Genomic DNA, 16,736 nt, shown 5'->3' on the forward strand with positions numbered 1-16,736 from the left:
CCTGCCTGTATGAGTGCTGCAGTGCAACACGTGTCGCGCGACCCAAGGTCGGAGCAGCTTCCGCCGGCGTGGGAACGGATCTGAACACCATGACACGAACCACGACACAACCCGGCCACTAGGGCCCGCTCTGCATTCACGGCCCACGTGGCCCGGGACGAAGAGGTGGAGGGGAACCCTTATAGTAGATACGCACGCCAGCAGTAGAGTAGATACGTCGCGCTATTGTGATTCCAACGTGAGGATGAATCATGAAATTTGCGACACTAGGTGCATTTTATATTTCCACATTAATCTAAGCCATTAGTAATTTCACGTCGTAAAATATGTACTCATAAACTGTCATAGGTATAGTAATATGTAAATAATTACCGCGTTTGCATTGGCATGTAGTATATTTGTAGTTACATTTCACTTCGGCCATAATAAAATTCGACAAAAACAAAATTTATTTGTACGTGAAACATCAATTAATTATCCACCTTCTTGGTGTCGTGTGGTTATGCAAGTAGTTCCAACTTTGAAGCTCTAAATTATTGGGATATGAACCGTTATAGTGTAGCCTTGATGTTATCAAAGAGATGCGATCAGGTGGGTTAGAGAGGATTTGTTTTAGGGGCTCATGCCTGCTCCTCTCTCATGAATTTTTTTTTTTTTTTTGCTTCTTATTGATAGCGCCTTTACACTATTCTCGGCATAATACTGGATTATGCATTAAACGAAGTATGGATCGAAACACCGCCGTGAAGCACTGAACCGAAGCATTCCTCTTCCATCTGCGAGGCAGTTTGCAGTTTGAGATGTTCAAGAATGTCCAGAGCACACAATAACAGACACACGGACACACAGTCAGCGTGGCACCTCACCCAGAAGCGCAGGCTCAGGGTGTTTTGGCTGGACGCTAGATTGCGGGTACGCTGTTACACATTTTCACCTCAAATTCACGAAGAAATTATCCGGGGATGTTCGTAAGCTTACGGGTACCTAAGTTCACTCACTTCGACCATGAATCCACAAACATTATCTTCGTACATAAACAAAACTTCAAAAACTTGTTAAGACTCTTGCAAGAACGCTTATTACTTCTTTGCACGAGTGTGTTTACTCTGGTTACAGCGGAGAAACAGAACTCTGAGGAAGTTTAAATACGGCGTAGTTTAAGCGAAGAACTCTTCACTTACCTATATGAGGCGAATTCTCCGTTGAAAAGTCCGTTAAGTTGATTGTAGTTTCTAATAGTGTACTCACGTGTTTTAGCAGTCATGGCGGCCCGCCGAGGTCGGAGTGGCCGCGAGAGCAGGTGAAAGCTGGGAGGCGTGTGTGTTTGTGTTCTTTCCTTTTACTCTTGTTGCCGAAGGCCGACTGACTGACGGTCTCTCTTCCTCTCTCGGCCGCCCGCGCGCCACTGCGGCTGCGCGAACCCCGCCGTCACGAGCGGTCAACACGCGAGCCCCCCCCCCCCCCCCCCCCTCCTCCAGGTGCCCCTCACGCGGCGCACGCAACTCTCCCGCCGCGGCCTCGTGTGTCCTCGGGTGTCCTCGGGTCTCAGCGACCAGCGGGGACAGGCCACGCACCACGGGAAGCCTTCATTCCACAGACGAGAGAGCCAAAACCCGAAGTTCCCCGAAGTTCACGCTCGCTTTTTTTTTTTGACGTGACAACGTCTAATAAATCGATGAACGCCGGCTGCACGCACGAAAAAGTGTCCCGTAACGCACATTGTCCCCTTTACGCTGTGTCCCGTTACGCTCATTGTAAGCTTGCGCCGCATCTATATCTCTCTTCCACTCGATTGGAACAACCATCGACTTGACTTTTTCGAGGCACATTAAACTTGAAACACTCCCATTCGTTTCCTACTTTTCCTATCATCGTCCCATCCTTAACAGAATAACACAGATTGGAAGGAGTTAAATAGCAAACATGTATAAAAGTTATAGTTAAAATAATCTCTTCGTTAAAGTAATAAACATATTTGAGTTAATGAGTGCAAATAAAAGTAAATTTATCAATTAATTTGTAGATTTCATTTCACTCCTTTGTATCCATACAAAATAGTAATAATTCAATAAAAGTGATTCAATTTTATTCATAAAAGTATGCAATCATTTCATCAATGTTTTGTTATGACGTCACGTTAAACTATCGTCCGTAAACCGACTTTACAGACAACCAATTTTTTTTCCGTATCTTTAATGTAGCTATCCTAACCAAATCAACCTTCCAGAATGTTTTAAAGTATTTATAATGTAGCTAACCTAACCTAATTGACCATTAGTATCCTTTTATCAACATATTGACAATGAACAAAAAAAACCGAAGATGCACGATCGGGAGTTTGGCTCTCTCGTCTGTGAAAAGAAGGCTTCCCGTCGCGTCATGCTTTGCACGCTGACAACCGCGTGGAGTGGTTTACAAACACTTCTACTGACGTGACATCAGGAGAGGATCATTTATCATCACCATCCACATTCTTATAGACAACCTGCACTCTTGCACTGGACACGTCTCACGCAGTACTGGCTGCCGCTAAGGGAGTTCAATGCTGGCCCCGGCTGGTTCATTGGCGGTTACACCAAACCACCAATACTGGCTTTCACTATTGTCCTAGCGCGCAAGGGCCTTAAGGCCAGTGTGGACCAGTTTCTACTCTTATAGATCAATATTGTTTACGTGTTCCATTTTGATAAATTTACTTAGTGCATTCTTGAGAAACACGCACTGTACCAATGGGTTTATGATAGTTAAAAAAAATTATTAATAACCCTATTGGAGATGTCTACACATATTGTCACAATTTTAAAGCAGACATCGGATCCAACCTCAGGGTTCAGAGTTAGTTGCGAATTACGAGTTGAGAAAGTATACGAAAGTAGGCAAAAGTATTGGAAAGTATGTAAACGTTAAAAAAAAAAGTATTTGAAATTATATGAAATCATACGCTGTTGCTGCCATCAGTAACCAGCATCAGTAACCCCGCTCCATCTAGCAATCTCTCACCTGCTCTCTCGCTCTCTCTCTCTCTCTCTCTCTCTCTCTCTCTCTCTCTCTATTTCCCCCCTCCACGGCAGCGTTTGAAAGTAACGCTAAAGTTAAACGCGAGAATCTTTTATAATAAGAATAAGAAAGCCTTAGCAATTTTCTATCGTTTGATTTTCAAAACTTGTACTCATTGAAGCATAGTTTATAGCTTAGAGGAATAATTTCTCTTTGAAGTCAGTGGTGTTTAGTATTCAATTAATATGGCATTAATAGAATTGTAGTAACACTGTCATAGAAACAACGTTAGGGTCTTTGCAAATCTCTTAATTTACTGTACCTGGCTTAACGAAGGGGGAATTTCAATATTGAATGTTTTAAACAAATGTGTGTGTGGCCACCAAACGCGTGTACAGTGAAACTTCACAGCTAGATGAATAGGGATTCACTGTAGGGTAGACAAATATTTGACAGCCGCGTACAAGTGTGCAAGATTACAAGCGTACAGGGGAGTGTATAAGATAGTGCGCAAGTATCCGAGTGAGCAGGTATGCAAGTATGCGAGTATGCAAGTATGCTATAATGCAAACGTACCATCGAGCACTGCTGGTACTGCCATCAGTGTTTTCGGCAAGTAATTTAATAGTTAAAATATAATACATAAATGCGCCTTATTGAGTAGGCTTACACAGCCTGCAAAGAGTTTTACAGCTGAATGGCACTATCCTTTGATCGCAGGAGCATGGTATTTTTCAAGAAAATATTTCGAGACTAGCTGGGAGTGAAAACACTCTAGCAACGTCTGCGCTTCGTAATAGGGTCTCTTTACAGGTACAGTACACAGTGACTGTTTCACGATATTTCATTACGGAATTGAACGCGTCCTGAATGGCGTTATTGCAGTCTAATGGGGTCCGTTTATTTTTTCTTTCGTGAAAATCCTGGCCCTGTTTATCCGTTATTCCCCTCCCCATCAGCTTATCCCTCTCCAACATTGAGCTCCCCGCTCCTTAGCCTTGCGTTATTGACGTGATAACGTCTTATAAATCGATGAACGCCGGCTGCACGCAAGAAAACGCATGACTCATTGTCATGTTCCGCCTGAGCCGAGCGTGCAAGAACCGGCCAACCACCGCGCGAGAAAATATTCTATAATATCAAACAGGTTAAGGCGGGTCTTTTTAACTTATTGTTCGTGATTATATTTAAACAAATTATTTAAGTTAAATTCGTAAAAACTGTAAATAATATTTGAAAATTAAAAAGTATGCAATTTTTCATCAATGTTTTCTTATGACGTTATCACGTAAAATTATCGTCCGTAAACCGACTTTACAGACGACCAATTTTTCTTGTTGTTTTTCGTTACGCCCATCAGATGTTGGCTGTAAGGAACTCGATTACTGAAACGAGCATGTCGTCCAGGTTGGTGTGTCTCCCTGGACGGTGACGGTGGCCCGGGGCGCCTCGTTGTGACAGACGCGCGCCGCTGGGTCAACAACACCAGGAATCCCGAGGAACCAGTTCCGCGCTTCGCCGCCGCCCCACCTCCCGGCGCTGCTTTCGAACATAACGAGCTGGCTAACCCGTGCGATCCTCCTGCGCTGGGAGGCGCATCCCGAGTGTTCCACTGGTCCAGCACCCACGGGGCGAGGAGACCCCAATCACACTAACACATTCTCCCACCGCGCTCCTGAAACCGCCCTCAGCAGTCACGGGTTCGAGTCCTTACTGCAACCCCGCCAAACCACCCAGCTCACAACACCTCAGGGTCACCAAACAGCCGTTATCTACATCACCATTAAAACCTAATATCTATCTTCACAACTAGAGGCAGCGGGCGGCAATCCGCGGCCTGGAACTCCACCCGGGGACCTGTGGTTCGATGCCCGGATCTTACACTCGGACCTCGAGGCCCGCAGTATCTGTGATGACAGTACAGTTGCAGCTCACCCTGCGGCGGTGTTGCCTGATGGAGCAACAAGTCTGAGCCTAGATCTGTTCCAGCAGTGTTGTAGCTGAGCCATCTGTTCCAGCAGTGTTGTAGCTGAGCCATCTGTTCCAGCAGTGTTGTAGCTGAACCATCTGCTCATTACCCACGTGCAGTTCAGCCAAGGACTGCTTTTAAAAAAAACTCTTAACTTACCATTGCCAGTCGTAATAATTAATATTATAAATCGTCATATATATACTCATAAACGTAAAGGGCTATTTTAGTAAATTCCCATTTTTCTCCAAAACCACTCGCAGCCTTCCATTCGCGGGCTGTGGTGGTAGGTAGCCTTTGGTCTGTCATCAATTAGAGAGTTTCGTGGAAGTGACTGTCTTTGCTTCAGTTTTATTTTTTTTTAATTTTTTTTTACCAAATTTTCATGATAATCTCCATAGCAACGGCTGTGAAATGTTACATTACGTGTCTCTGTACTTATCTCGCATTCAGACTGATTTAAAAATAAAATGTTATAAAATGTATATGCTTACATAGTTTTTATTTTATACCTCGTTAACAGAAACAATGAAGATTTTTTTTAATGAACATAAAAACCTGGAAATTTTGAAAGTGTCCTAATTTTGATCATTCGAAAAAAATAATCCCTTTCTCCCATTTATAATTGTTGGTACATGGAAATGACACGGAGTGGGACAGTTGCCGCGACCTGGTAACACTGGACTACCAAGAGAGCCCTAGAGGGCCGCTGAGGGCAACAATCAGTCCCTCCTCATCTCGTCAAGGGCGTGGTCCGCTACCCAGTTACATCAGTCCAGGGCTACCAGGGCTACTCCGGGGGCCCTCCAGTGTTTTAGTTAAGTAATTGGAAGCTCAGGGCTGATACAACACACGTGACCTCCACGTGTCTGAGGAAATGGGCGGGGCGACCACACCCCTCCCCCTTCAACCCCCCGCACTTCAGGGAGAGAAGGGCAGTTCGCCCGAACGGGCTTACCTCGCTTACGAGGAAGGGTTTGGGGGTTGCAGTCACCTTTACTGTCCACTAGATCTCTCCCTATATACCAGAGATGTGTAACATCTAACCTCGGTAACCAGCGAATTCATGTGTCTCATGCTGCAAATACACTTATAATACGAAATTGGAACTCGAAATTTAGCGTATAGTTATATAAAAATAATGCCGAGCGTCATAAATGTACGCAAATTGTGTTTTGAACTAAATTTCTGGACGCGAATCACAGAAGAATGTCCAGAAGTCGCTGCCAGAGCAGCCACGTGGACTATCAAACCATTTTCATCTATATAATGAAACGGTTCCAATTAAAGTGAAGAAGACTTGAAAAAAATACTAAACCTCGGCTCTAGACCTATTTTTGACAAGGAATTTTACTAAAATACTGTCCATCTTGTTAAAATTCACTGAACCGTTAATACTATAAAGTTATACTATAAATAAAACTCGAATACTATGATATAAGAGAAGGCTGTTGCTTATAAGAGTTTTACTCTCATCAACCCAGGATACGAGAGAGAAAATGAAGGGAAATTTATTACCATAGTCACGAAACACTCGTATTGACGCACACAGTTGTTAATAGGCCATTCCACTTCAACTTAACAAATTTTGAAAATTTCTCCATATCGATCCTCTTCGATTCTGTTTAAACTTTGACATAATATTCCCAGGTGTCTTAAAGGAAGCGGTGCACAAATTTAATGGCCTAACGACACCAGAACGCAATGTCTGGATGACTTCGGGCAATACAGAAGTGATTCACGTAAATTCTGTTCAGTTTTATGTCCCACAGCTGTGCACTGAAGCAAGACGTGTCGAATATTGGCATTCTAGATGCCTTATTTGAAAACTTGTTCCGGTAAATTTATTACGATTAGCTTCTGAAGTCACCGAAAAATATCGCCAATAGAAATTTTAGTCATAATTTTACTACATACTTTCAAATGAAAAAAAAAATCAGGAAATAGTGTTTGGAGATAATATACACCGTCTATCTGATGGCTAAACAATGCTGTCGTAAAAGGCCTCGGGACCATTTTTTTTTTCAATAGTGACTTTAAATGGACACTAAAAAATAGAATTTTTTTTTACTAATTTTAGGATCTAGTATATAAAGTTGGTACCCTCCACATTTCATTTTATTTGTCTCATTATAAAGAGTTATTTTTTAACTTAATGATACTTGATATCCCATCGTGTATTATGCACCTATATGCCTGCACAATCACTTTGAAGATGCTACAGATAGACTCAATAAAAGCTAAATATGTGTTTAACTTTTAATCTCCGTTCAGCTGCAGATTGGCCAATAGTAGATGCTTCCATAACAAGAAGTCGTAGTATCTGGATTTTGTCGTCTGAACTGAATTCTTCTCTGCCTACTTGTGTGGGGTAGGCAGCAGGGCAAGTGAAAAGTAAAGGGCGTGCAGAAGACAACTGTCGAAAACGCGAAAATGTACCATCAACTAGAAATGTCATATGTGCGCAGCAACTGACTTCACAAGCAGGTTTATGATTTTAAAAAAATTGTAAATATAAATCAAAGATACATACGACAAGCACACAGAGAGAATGATTGAATAAAAAGTTGTGAATACTTCTGATTTTTTAATCTCCGCCCGGAAAGAGAATCGAAGGTGGTGGGTGGAAAAACAGCGCGATAACCTAATTTTAAAAGAGAGGAAGAAGTGTTGGAGTTTTTTTTTTTTTTTTTGGAGACTTAAGATGTCCATCAAGTTCTGTCCCTGCCCGAACATTCATCTTCGGCCAACTTCGGGATTTGTTTTATTTTTGCGCAGGAAAAATGAATTCAAATATTAAAAGTGGTCGGTTAGGTTAGCTACATTAAAACGGTTTAAAACACAATGGACGGTTAGTTATGTTAGTATAGGTACATTAAAATAAACAGAGAAATATAAATATATATATAAATAAACCCGAGGTTGGCCGAAGGTGAATATTCGGGCGTGTTCGGGCAGGGACGGAACTTGATGTACATCTTAGGCTTCCCGTTTTTTTTTTCCTACAAAGAAATCAGGAAGGTAAGTTAAAGAAAGTTGATAATTTTTTTGTCTACAAATTATTTTGTAATCTTTCGGGACACAAAAAAAAATTTCCGGGATGGGACACATCAAGGCAAAAGAGTCACTTGATACGATTCACACTGAAACAAACGTAAGAAACAACCTTTTCAGTATTAAGTAGGGATGGTCCAATCAAACCCTCAAATACCATCAAATCCTTAGTATTCGAAGGATTCCATACTCGAGGAAAAAGATTTAAAGATAAATATAGGAGAAAATAGAGTAAATTAAAACAGTTTTTTTTCTCTACTCTCGAGTTTTATTGGATTGCGAAGTAAGTCATTTATGTTTTTCTGTGATTCCAAGGAATAAAAAACACGAATAATTAATAAATAATGATTCGTAATTATTAATAATTAATTATTCATGTTCAAATACTTTCCAGAATGCCAAAAGAAAAAATCACAAGAAATATCAGCAAAAATATACGAAATGTTGGGAGACCGAGCAGGAACTTCAAAGTTAGTTAAACCGAAATTAAATTCGTACATATATAAAATTGTAGACAATGTTATTTTTCTGAATAATTATGCTCTGTTTGGGCATAAAAAATAAGGAAAAGTAAACACGCATAATCAATATTGAGTGTGAAAAACGAGGTTCAAGAGAAAATAATTTTAGCTCTCAAACAGGGTATACAATGAAAACCATAGGGGTTTTTTAATCGATATCTAGGGAGATTTTGAAATTGGTCCTTGGTTTGCTTGAAAAGTGGTTAAAATATCCTAGACTCGAATTATTTGCCAAGTCAGAGGCTGTTCTTGTTCAATGCTGGGTGTAGTGTTTCTGTTGTTCCGCTATTACACCGTGACCCCCCCCCCCTCCCCCCAATGCCCTCCACCTTCCTCAAAACCTTGCCCCTTGCAGATGTTGGGCTAACCGAGGTTTACATTGTCACGACTTCCCTGCTGGGATCACGAACTGTCAGCCCTGAGAAGGAAATAAAAACCATCCTGCACTTGGACTTGAGTCGCGGATCCTACGACTGCCGTCAAACAGCCCGGCGAGGCGAGTGGGCGTGTTTCCGGAAGTGCAGCATCATCAGTTTCAACTATATATTGTCTGTAAAGTCGGTTTACGGACGATAATTTTACGTGATAACGTCATAAGAAAACATTAATGAAATGATTGCATACTTTTTAGTTTTCAAATATTATTTACAGTTGTTGCAAATTTAATTTAAATAATTTGTTCAAATATAATCACGAACAATTAGTTATAGAAATAAACTGAAATCAAATCAATGCCAATAAATTGTTAATTTGAAATAACGAAATTGGACAGATAACTCAATTTTTTTAAATTGCTGCTTTTAAAAAGCCCGCCTTAACCTGTTTGATATTATAGAAGATTTTCTCGCACGTTGTGGTTGGCCGGGTTCTTGCACGCTCCGTCTCAGGCGGAACGTGACAATGAGTCATGCTTTTTCGTGCGTGCAGCCGGCGTTCATCGATTTATAAGACGTTATCACGTCAAAAAAATCACGCGCATGCGTTTTTTGCTGGTTTACACTAGATGACATAGAGAAAACCTCTAGAATATGAATATATAAACACACGGAAAACAGGCCAAAATCAGTTGATGACAAATATTAAATGCCTACACAGCGCAGAGAATTGTGTAGAAGGAATTTCGACAGAACAAAATATTACAGCGCAGACTGTCAACGACGACACAGTCGCAGCAACACAAAACAAGAACCTCGGATAACACAGCGGCGCACGAACGAACACAGCGACTTAACTGAAGTATTCTGGACCCCACAGGCGAACACAGCAGACTTGCCATTGCAATAATAATTCAAAGAACGTATCAGTTTAAACATTACTTGTTTGTGGAACACGGCCATATCAGAACTTTATTATTCAGAGAGTTATTATATAAATATATTATATATATCATAAACTACTATTCATAACGGTCCGTAATTTCAAAGCAGACAATCAAACATTGTGAAATTCCCATCGACAGAAATGGCGCGAATTAATAACATATTATACTATAGATAAATGTATTATAGAAGTTAAATATTTACTATAATATAATTTGACCGCTAATACTACACATTTAATAAAAACATTATATTAATTAATTATTTACATTATGTTATTATATAAAAAAAATAATATCACAATGATAGAATAGCCTCTGTTTAGCTAATAAGTATTCTATTTGCATTTAAATATTCTATTTGCATTAAAATATTATATTATAGATTACAATATTAAATAATACTGAATATAATACGGATGAATATAATTTATTTAAAACTGGCTACGTATTATGAATTAATTGTTTAATATTTCTTGGTGATATATTCAATGTAATATGAAATGGTGGTAGACAGGGGCTCTACACACGCAGCCAGGTGGCGCGGTGGTAGTACACTGTGTCCGTACTGCAGGCCCGAACTGGCAGTCCTCATCTAAGAAGGTTTCACCAAAGTTCCTCCGAAATATCTCGCCAGGCAAATGCTGGTCTTGTTCTGTAATGTAATTCCTTGCGTCGTTAACTGTTGCCGGCTCTTCTCAGCTTGTGAAAGAGACGTAAACTGGCAAATAAAGACCAGTGTGAGACAGTGGCAGAGAAAACAGGACAAGAGTCGGGCATACAGGCAGTGTGAAGACGGTAGTGACGCAGAAAGGAAATTGAAGACGGAACGAGCGAGCAAGGTATGGAAATCCCCCCCCCCTCCACAGTCGGACATCATTACAGGCGCGGCTTGCACAACATAGGGACGTCCCCGTGGGAAACTGCGCAGAAGTTTACTGCGCACGCGATTCAAGACTCCGATGAGTTGGAAATCTCTTAAAAACCGAACCTTCAGTGAGCATCTAAGACGGTCAGGAACAAATTCGAGACTCACCCAACCGTTTAACTTCGTTCTTTCAAAAATCGAAAACCCCATAAATTATGTAGAAAACTTAAATTTGTCTAGAGAGAAAGTCCTTCCGTGAGTGTAGATCCCGCGGATTGGAATGTCCCCCCCCCCCCTGGAATTCAGAAGCCCCTCACCGGGAAGGGGGGGGGGGGGTAGGCCTCCCTCACTTGCAAAAGCGTGACCGTGAAACGGGTTTGATGTCAAAACTATGTCTTATGGAAAACGTTCTGTATATTTTAAAGTTTTCTGCTTATTTCATGCATGTAGGCCAACATATGTGCAGTGTACAGCATACAAGCAGCGTAACCCCGCGTGCAAAACTCTAGGAATTTCCGTGGGCCCTCCTTGCGAATCCTACAGATTTACGCCCCTTGGCGGAAGGAGGCGATTTTGTGACCATGTGCCCATTCTCCATTCTCAGACTCCTCCTGCCGCACTCAAACTCTCTCTCGCTCTGTCTCGCTCTCTACAACACTGTCTCTCTCGCACTGATCTTCCCGACATCTCGCAGTGAACTTGGGAGCTCTGCTGCTCTGAAACCTTTTTTATCAACCAGTATCCACCTATTTTAGGCAAATTTTTGTGAAAAAATTGAATTATTGACGAATGACTAATGTGTATCCGATAAAAAATTACTTAAGAGCTTTTTTTAATAAAATTATTTTTGCAGTACCCTAAGAATAACATATGAAAAGCAATGTTCCGTTTAAGTTGAAATCATTAAAATAAGTACGCTAAAACGACGAGAAAAAATACACCATGAAGTACAAACATTTATCTGTAGCAACACCAGTTCCTAGTTCTCACACAATTATTTTCTGCTGAAGTCCCCCGAGCTGACGGAACACAAAACCACGTCGTGGACTCGGTCGATGAGGTCGGCTCGGAAGAGCTGCTCCACGAAGCAGTCCGGGGACCGGGCTGTGGTGCAGCTACTGCGGGCCCCGCGGCCGGTGCCAGACACGGGCGTCGAACCAAGGGAGCACCCAGCCTCCAGTGTAGTTGTGTGTTTACTTTTAGCAGCTGTTCAACTGAATGCAAGAGATGGTTCTTTCAATTTAACATCTTACTTCTCGCTAAACGACATTTGGTTGGAGTAATTTCGTGAATGGAACGGAAGTCGCATGAAACGGAAATGTGTAACCTGCCATCCTACAGTTTTTGGCGCGAACCAAAGTTCGCAAAGCCAAAGGGAAACTTTATAGTATTAACTGTTCAATGAATTTTTACTAGATGGGTAGTTTTCCTTGTCGAAAATCAGGTCCAAAGCTGGGGTTTAGTAATTTTTTTTTTCAAATCTTTATCGCTTGGATCGGAGCCGTTTCATTACGTAGTTTAAAATTTCGCTCTGCTAATCAAATGATTCGATAGTCGACGTAGCTGCTCCGGCAACGTATTCTAGCGGCGGGTGCGGAAACTATGTACACGTGATTCACGAGAAGAAATATACCTAGTTGAGAATGCAATTTGTGCATATATATTTATTCCGCCTCGACATCATTTTAAAGACTTCTACGTTAAATTTCGTGTCTCGAGTTTCGTACGTGAACACATGGATTTGCTCTTTACCGAAGTTACCTGTTACAAATTACTGGCGAGTAATGAAATACTCTTTCATTTTTACAGTTATTGGATTTAAATTTAGGCTATAGTTAAGTTGCATTGAGAGTGTGTAGTTAGTTAGTGTGGTGTGTGGGTCGCGGCAGTTGTGCCCTTGTTGCGCGCGAGCTGTCGCGCCGCTACGACAACCAGCTGACGATGTAGAGGGGGAGGGACGGGTCGTCTTCAGGCAGTTGGCTTCAGCTGCCGCGGCATGCTCCTGCCTCTAGTCGCACCGCTGCAGCTGCAGATGCCGCGAGGGCGAAGAAACGACGACGTCGCAGGCAAAAAAAAAGAAACCCCTTACGTTTGTGCCCTCGGGTTTAATGTCAAAGCTTCTAGAGATTATATAAGCATTTGACTAAAAACACAGCCCAAGACCTGGGTCTTAACATCAAAGATGAAATGTATGAGAACATAATATAATTTTTTTTAATAATTTGTGTAATCATTGCATATCAAGCTGGCACAAAAAAAAACTATTATAATGAAGAAAATAAAAGCAATTGAATGAAAAAGGTACAGAAACAAATAAAAACGAGACGAATGTGGGCAGAAGGGATATGTGAGCTTGGAGGACCAAGAAAGTCAATTTAGTTGTCATTTATTTAGCAGACAAAATATTTCAAAAAATGTATATGGTAGCTGATCATGAAAATAAATATGCAAACGTTATTTTTTAGAGAATAAAAATTACTTCTATTAGAAAGTCTACAACTAGAACAATTTCCACACAAATATTAAATTATGAGCAGGCAATTAATGCTTGGACTCAATCTGCATGTCGAATTTTCAATTATTTTCAATTAAATAAACAATTTAAGAATAAATATTTAAAAATTGAAGTTAAATAAGTAAATTTGTGTTTCATAGTTGTGGAATTCTAGACAATTAACTTCTAGTTGGTGAATACGACGCAATTATTCAGAAAACAAATTTTTATTATGACCCTTAATAACCTAACTTATTAGTAGTAGTAGATGTCAAGTAGCATATATCTGACTAACGGACAACACAATTTTCCACGGAACGCAAAATGCCACAGAAAATGCGATATCGCAACATGGTCTGTATGATTTCTCCGCGTGTTTGTTTTTTTTCATCGTGATCTGTGATCAGGCAGATGGTGATTAGTTAGCCGCGGCACCGGGAGGGGACCACAAGAACACCGCGTCACGCAGCACTGGTTCACTAGTTCATGCCTCCCCGGGCAACAGGGCCAGGGTCTAGTGTCTGATCCGCCTCGCTCGAGGGAGTGGGTGTTAGAGGGGGGGGGCGCGCTCCAGCGACTGCGCAGTCGCTTCCGCGAGCCGCGAGGACCATAGAACAAGGAGGGAGATGGGAAGCCTACAACTCACGTAGTTTCGGTTCCCTACTACGTTCGTGCAACTTCAGGTTTCTCTCAAAAATTGAAATTAAAAAAAATCGAAGGGTTAGGTTAGGTTAGGTCAGTCACAACATGCTTGTTTTCATTGGAAACTTCTGATTTAGCGTTAGCGGCTGAAGTGGCGTTAATACCAAAACGCAAAACTTCGTAAATTCTTGCAGGGAACCGAAACCATGTGAGTTGTAGGCTTCCCGAGGGAGATAGGGAAGTGCGACTCCTGCAATAGAAACTGAAACCATGTTTTGCGCGACATGTGTCTCCATCTGTTGGATGGGCCCATAACTACTATCAAAAACCACTCGGGCGAGAGTTTCAAATCTAGAGCTTTATAATGATAATTTAATTACTTGATTAATTAGTATAAGATATCCAAACTGTGCACAAAAACACTTAGTATTGTTTTTAATATAAAAAAAAATTTCTATATAAATGAGGAGATGCAGTAGGCTATATCTGGTATGCTACAAAAGATATGTGGTTACCAAATTAAAGTGAAATAACTTTCACTGGTTTGCCTGATAATAGCTTATGCATTATTTCTCACAATCAATATATCTATGTTAGTAATATATTATGAAAGATACAATCAAGCAAGTGGGCCCAAAACGACTTCAGAAACTAGGTCTCAGTCTCGTTTCTCCCGCATGGCAAGGACCACGACCTAGGTTTCCACGGGTTGACAAATTGTGCTCCGCGCTTTTTTTTTACATTAAATAATTGTAAATGGGCCAAAATGGATGTACATCTGGAGTCATTTAAAGTGAATTTCAATCCCGGATTAGGGATATTTTATTACGAATAAATGTGCATATATAACCTACCCCTAGTTATGATGCAAATAAACCCTAAAACATGTTTGGAATTCTTTGTATTGAAAACGATTTGGATTGTGCAGAAACGAAATAATACCTAGTAGGTAGTACTTGTAAAATCACAAAACACAATTTTACGGGCACTGTTAATTGTTCTAAACATAAAATAATTTCGCACTTTTTATGTAAAATGTAAAGTTACGAGACAAACTAAAAAATAGTAAATCTATTAACAAAGTTTAATTTTTTATTTTCAAACCTTGTTGGTACCACTCCTTACAGCAATAGTTCGTTGGATAAAAAATTATTTTAACAATAGTTTTAGTCACTATTTAGAAAGTTAAACCAAAATAAGAATGGATTCTGAAGTGTACACTGTATAGAAGTTTTATTTATTTTCTTATTCCAACCCCAGGTTTTTTCAACCCCTTGCAATAATGGTTGTGAAAACATATCTTCCCGAGAAAAAAAAAACTTGTTTTTGGGATAGTTGCAATACGTATTTTACATATTATTTAGGTAACTGGCCTAACCTATCTTTAACTTTTATACCAGCAAAAAAAAAAAATCCGAAGATGTATGACAACGGATTATTCGGACGCCTGACTCCATGTCAATGAATCTTAAGTTTCTACATCTTAAACGCCAAGAGCCATTCGCAACTTCGCATTTAGATCTCGAGTGCGAAGTCTTTGCTAGGGGGGAGAAGTACCGTTTCGCAGTATCGGGAACGAGCCGTAATTACCAACTTTAAAAATAATAAGTTCAAAATTCAAATTAAACGGTACTCCATTTTTGGAGTTAATGGGTAACTGCATAACGTGTTATATTCTCGTACGTATAAAACATGATCGATAAAAACAAAAAATGCGATTCACTAAAGATTAAAAATAATTAACAATTACGTTTTTTTTCTGAAGTTGTCACCCTTTATGGTGCTACTTTCAAGGCTGTGAAATTACCCATGTTAGCCAAGTACATACTTAAACTTAGTCATTTCAGTTCTATGTCCTTCAACAGAACCATTAAAGTTATTACAAAATCGTTAGGTGAAACTGGTAATTTGCTGAACAAAAACTACACGAGACAGCCGAGCTTCTCGAGACCAAAAGTTGGCTGCTACACAAATGTGCTTGTCGCGTGCGGCAGATTTGCGGAAACAACAATAAGCGAGTCGTGGAAAGTCGTCACTTCTTCCAGGGGCGCAACAACTAAATTTCCAAAGGGGGGGGGGGGCAAAATACCTTATTATAAAGAATCATCGATCCCCCCTATTGAAGCGGGGGGTCCGGGGGTCCTCCCCCGGGAAAATTTGTATTTCAAGGTGGAAAATGGTGCTATTTAAGCAGTTTTATTATCTAAAAATTGAATACACAGCACTTTCTATGCCCCCGTTCGCCGCCACTTCAAGGTTTCAGAGGGAGGGGGGGGGGGGGCAAAATACCCTTGCTCCCCCCTGTTGTTGCGCCCCTGAATTCTTCCGTACACTACCATAGTCACAACGTACTTGAATATCCTTCAATTTCGTGACAAGACTGTTTGCACAGTGACAAAAAGCCTGGAAGCTTTCATCACACTCCGAGATACCACCAAATATGAAATTATTCAGCATCATGTGCCCAAAAAATTACTGAACCCAATTACAATCAGGAGCGTATGCAGACTTTCATTTGAGAAAATGGCGGGATGGAGGGAGAATAAAGGTGATAAAAACACTGACCAATGTTATTTCCATTTGTTGGTGGGAATGATTTTTATATATATTTATTTTAAGATTCCGTGACGTTTCCTGAAATTGGAAACTCCCTGACAAATGCAGGTTTCCCTTGATGCCAGGCACCGTGGTGTCTGTGTAGTTGTATTGAGAGTAAACTCACCCAGGGATTCCATGGCCGGCCCAGGCCAGCTCAGACTCTGCGCTCAGCGCGGTCCGCGACTGCCCGCGCGCCGAACTGCCAACCGCCGTAGCCACTCGACCGCGACACCGCACTGCGCGTGCGCACAGCTCCCCGCCAGCGAGGAAGTGAG

General features: G+C 40.9%; 1 protein-coding gene across 4 annotated transcripts in view; it reads right to left on the reverse strand.

Moving 5' to 3' along the window:
- LOC134542182 (aldehyde dehydrogenase, dimeric NADP-preferring-like) overlaps positions 1 to 16,736 on the reverse strand; it is a 38,687-nt gene extending 21,951 nt beyond the window's left edge. Inside the window, exon 1 of one of the 4 annotated variants that reach the window (XM_063386221.1) lies at positions 16,586 to 16,736. In XM_063386221.1, coding sequence (XP_063242291.1) covers positions 16,586 to 16,598 — 13 coding nt within the window. In that variant the 5' untranslated portion in view covers positions 16,599 to 16,736. Of the gene's footprint in view, positions 1 to 1,248; positions 1,444 to 16,585 lie in introns of those variants that run through there. The other 3 variants (XM_063386223.1, XM_063386220.1, XM_063386222.1) reach the window with 3 other exon arrangements.

The sequence above is a fragment of the Bacillus rossius genome, assembly GCF_032445375.1.
Source record: "Bacillus rossius redtenbacheri isolate Brsri chromosome 4 unlocalized genomic scaffold, Brsri_v3 Brsri_v3_scf4_2, whole genome shotgun sequence".
NCBI lineage: Eukaryota > Metazoa > Arthropoda > Insecta > Phasmatodea > Bacillidae > Bacillus > Bacillus rossius.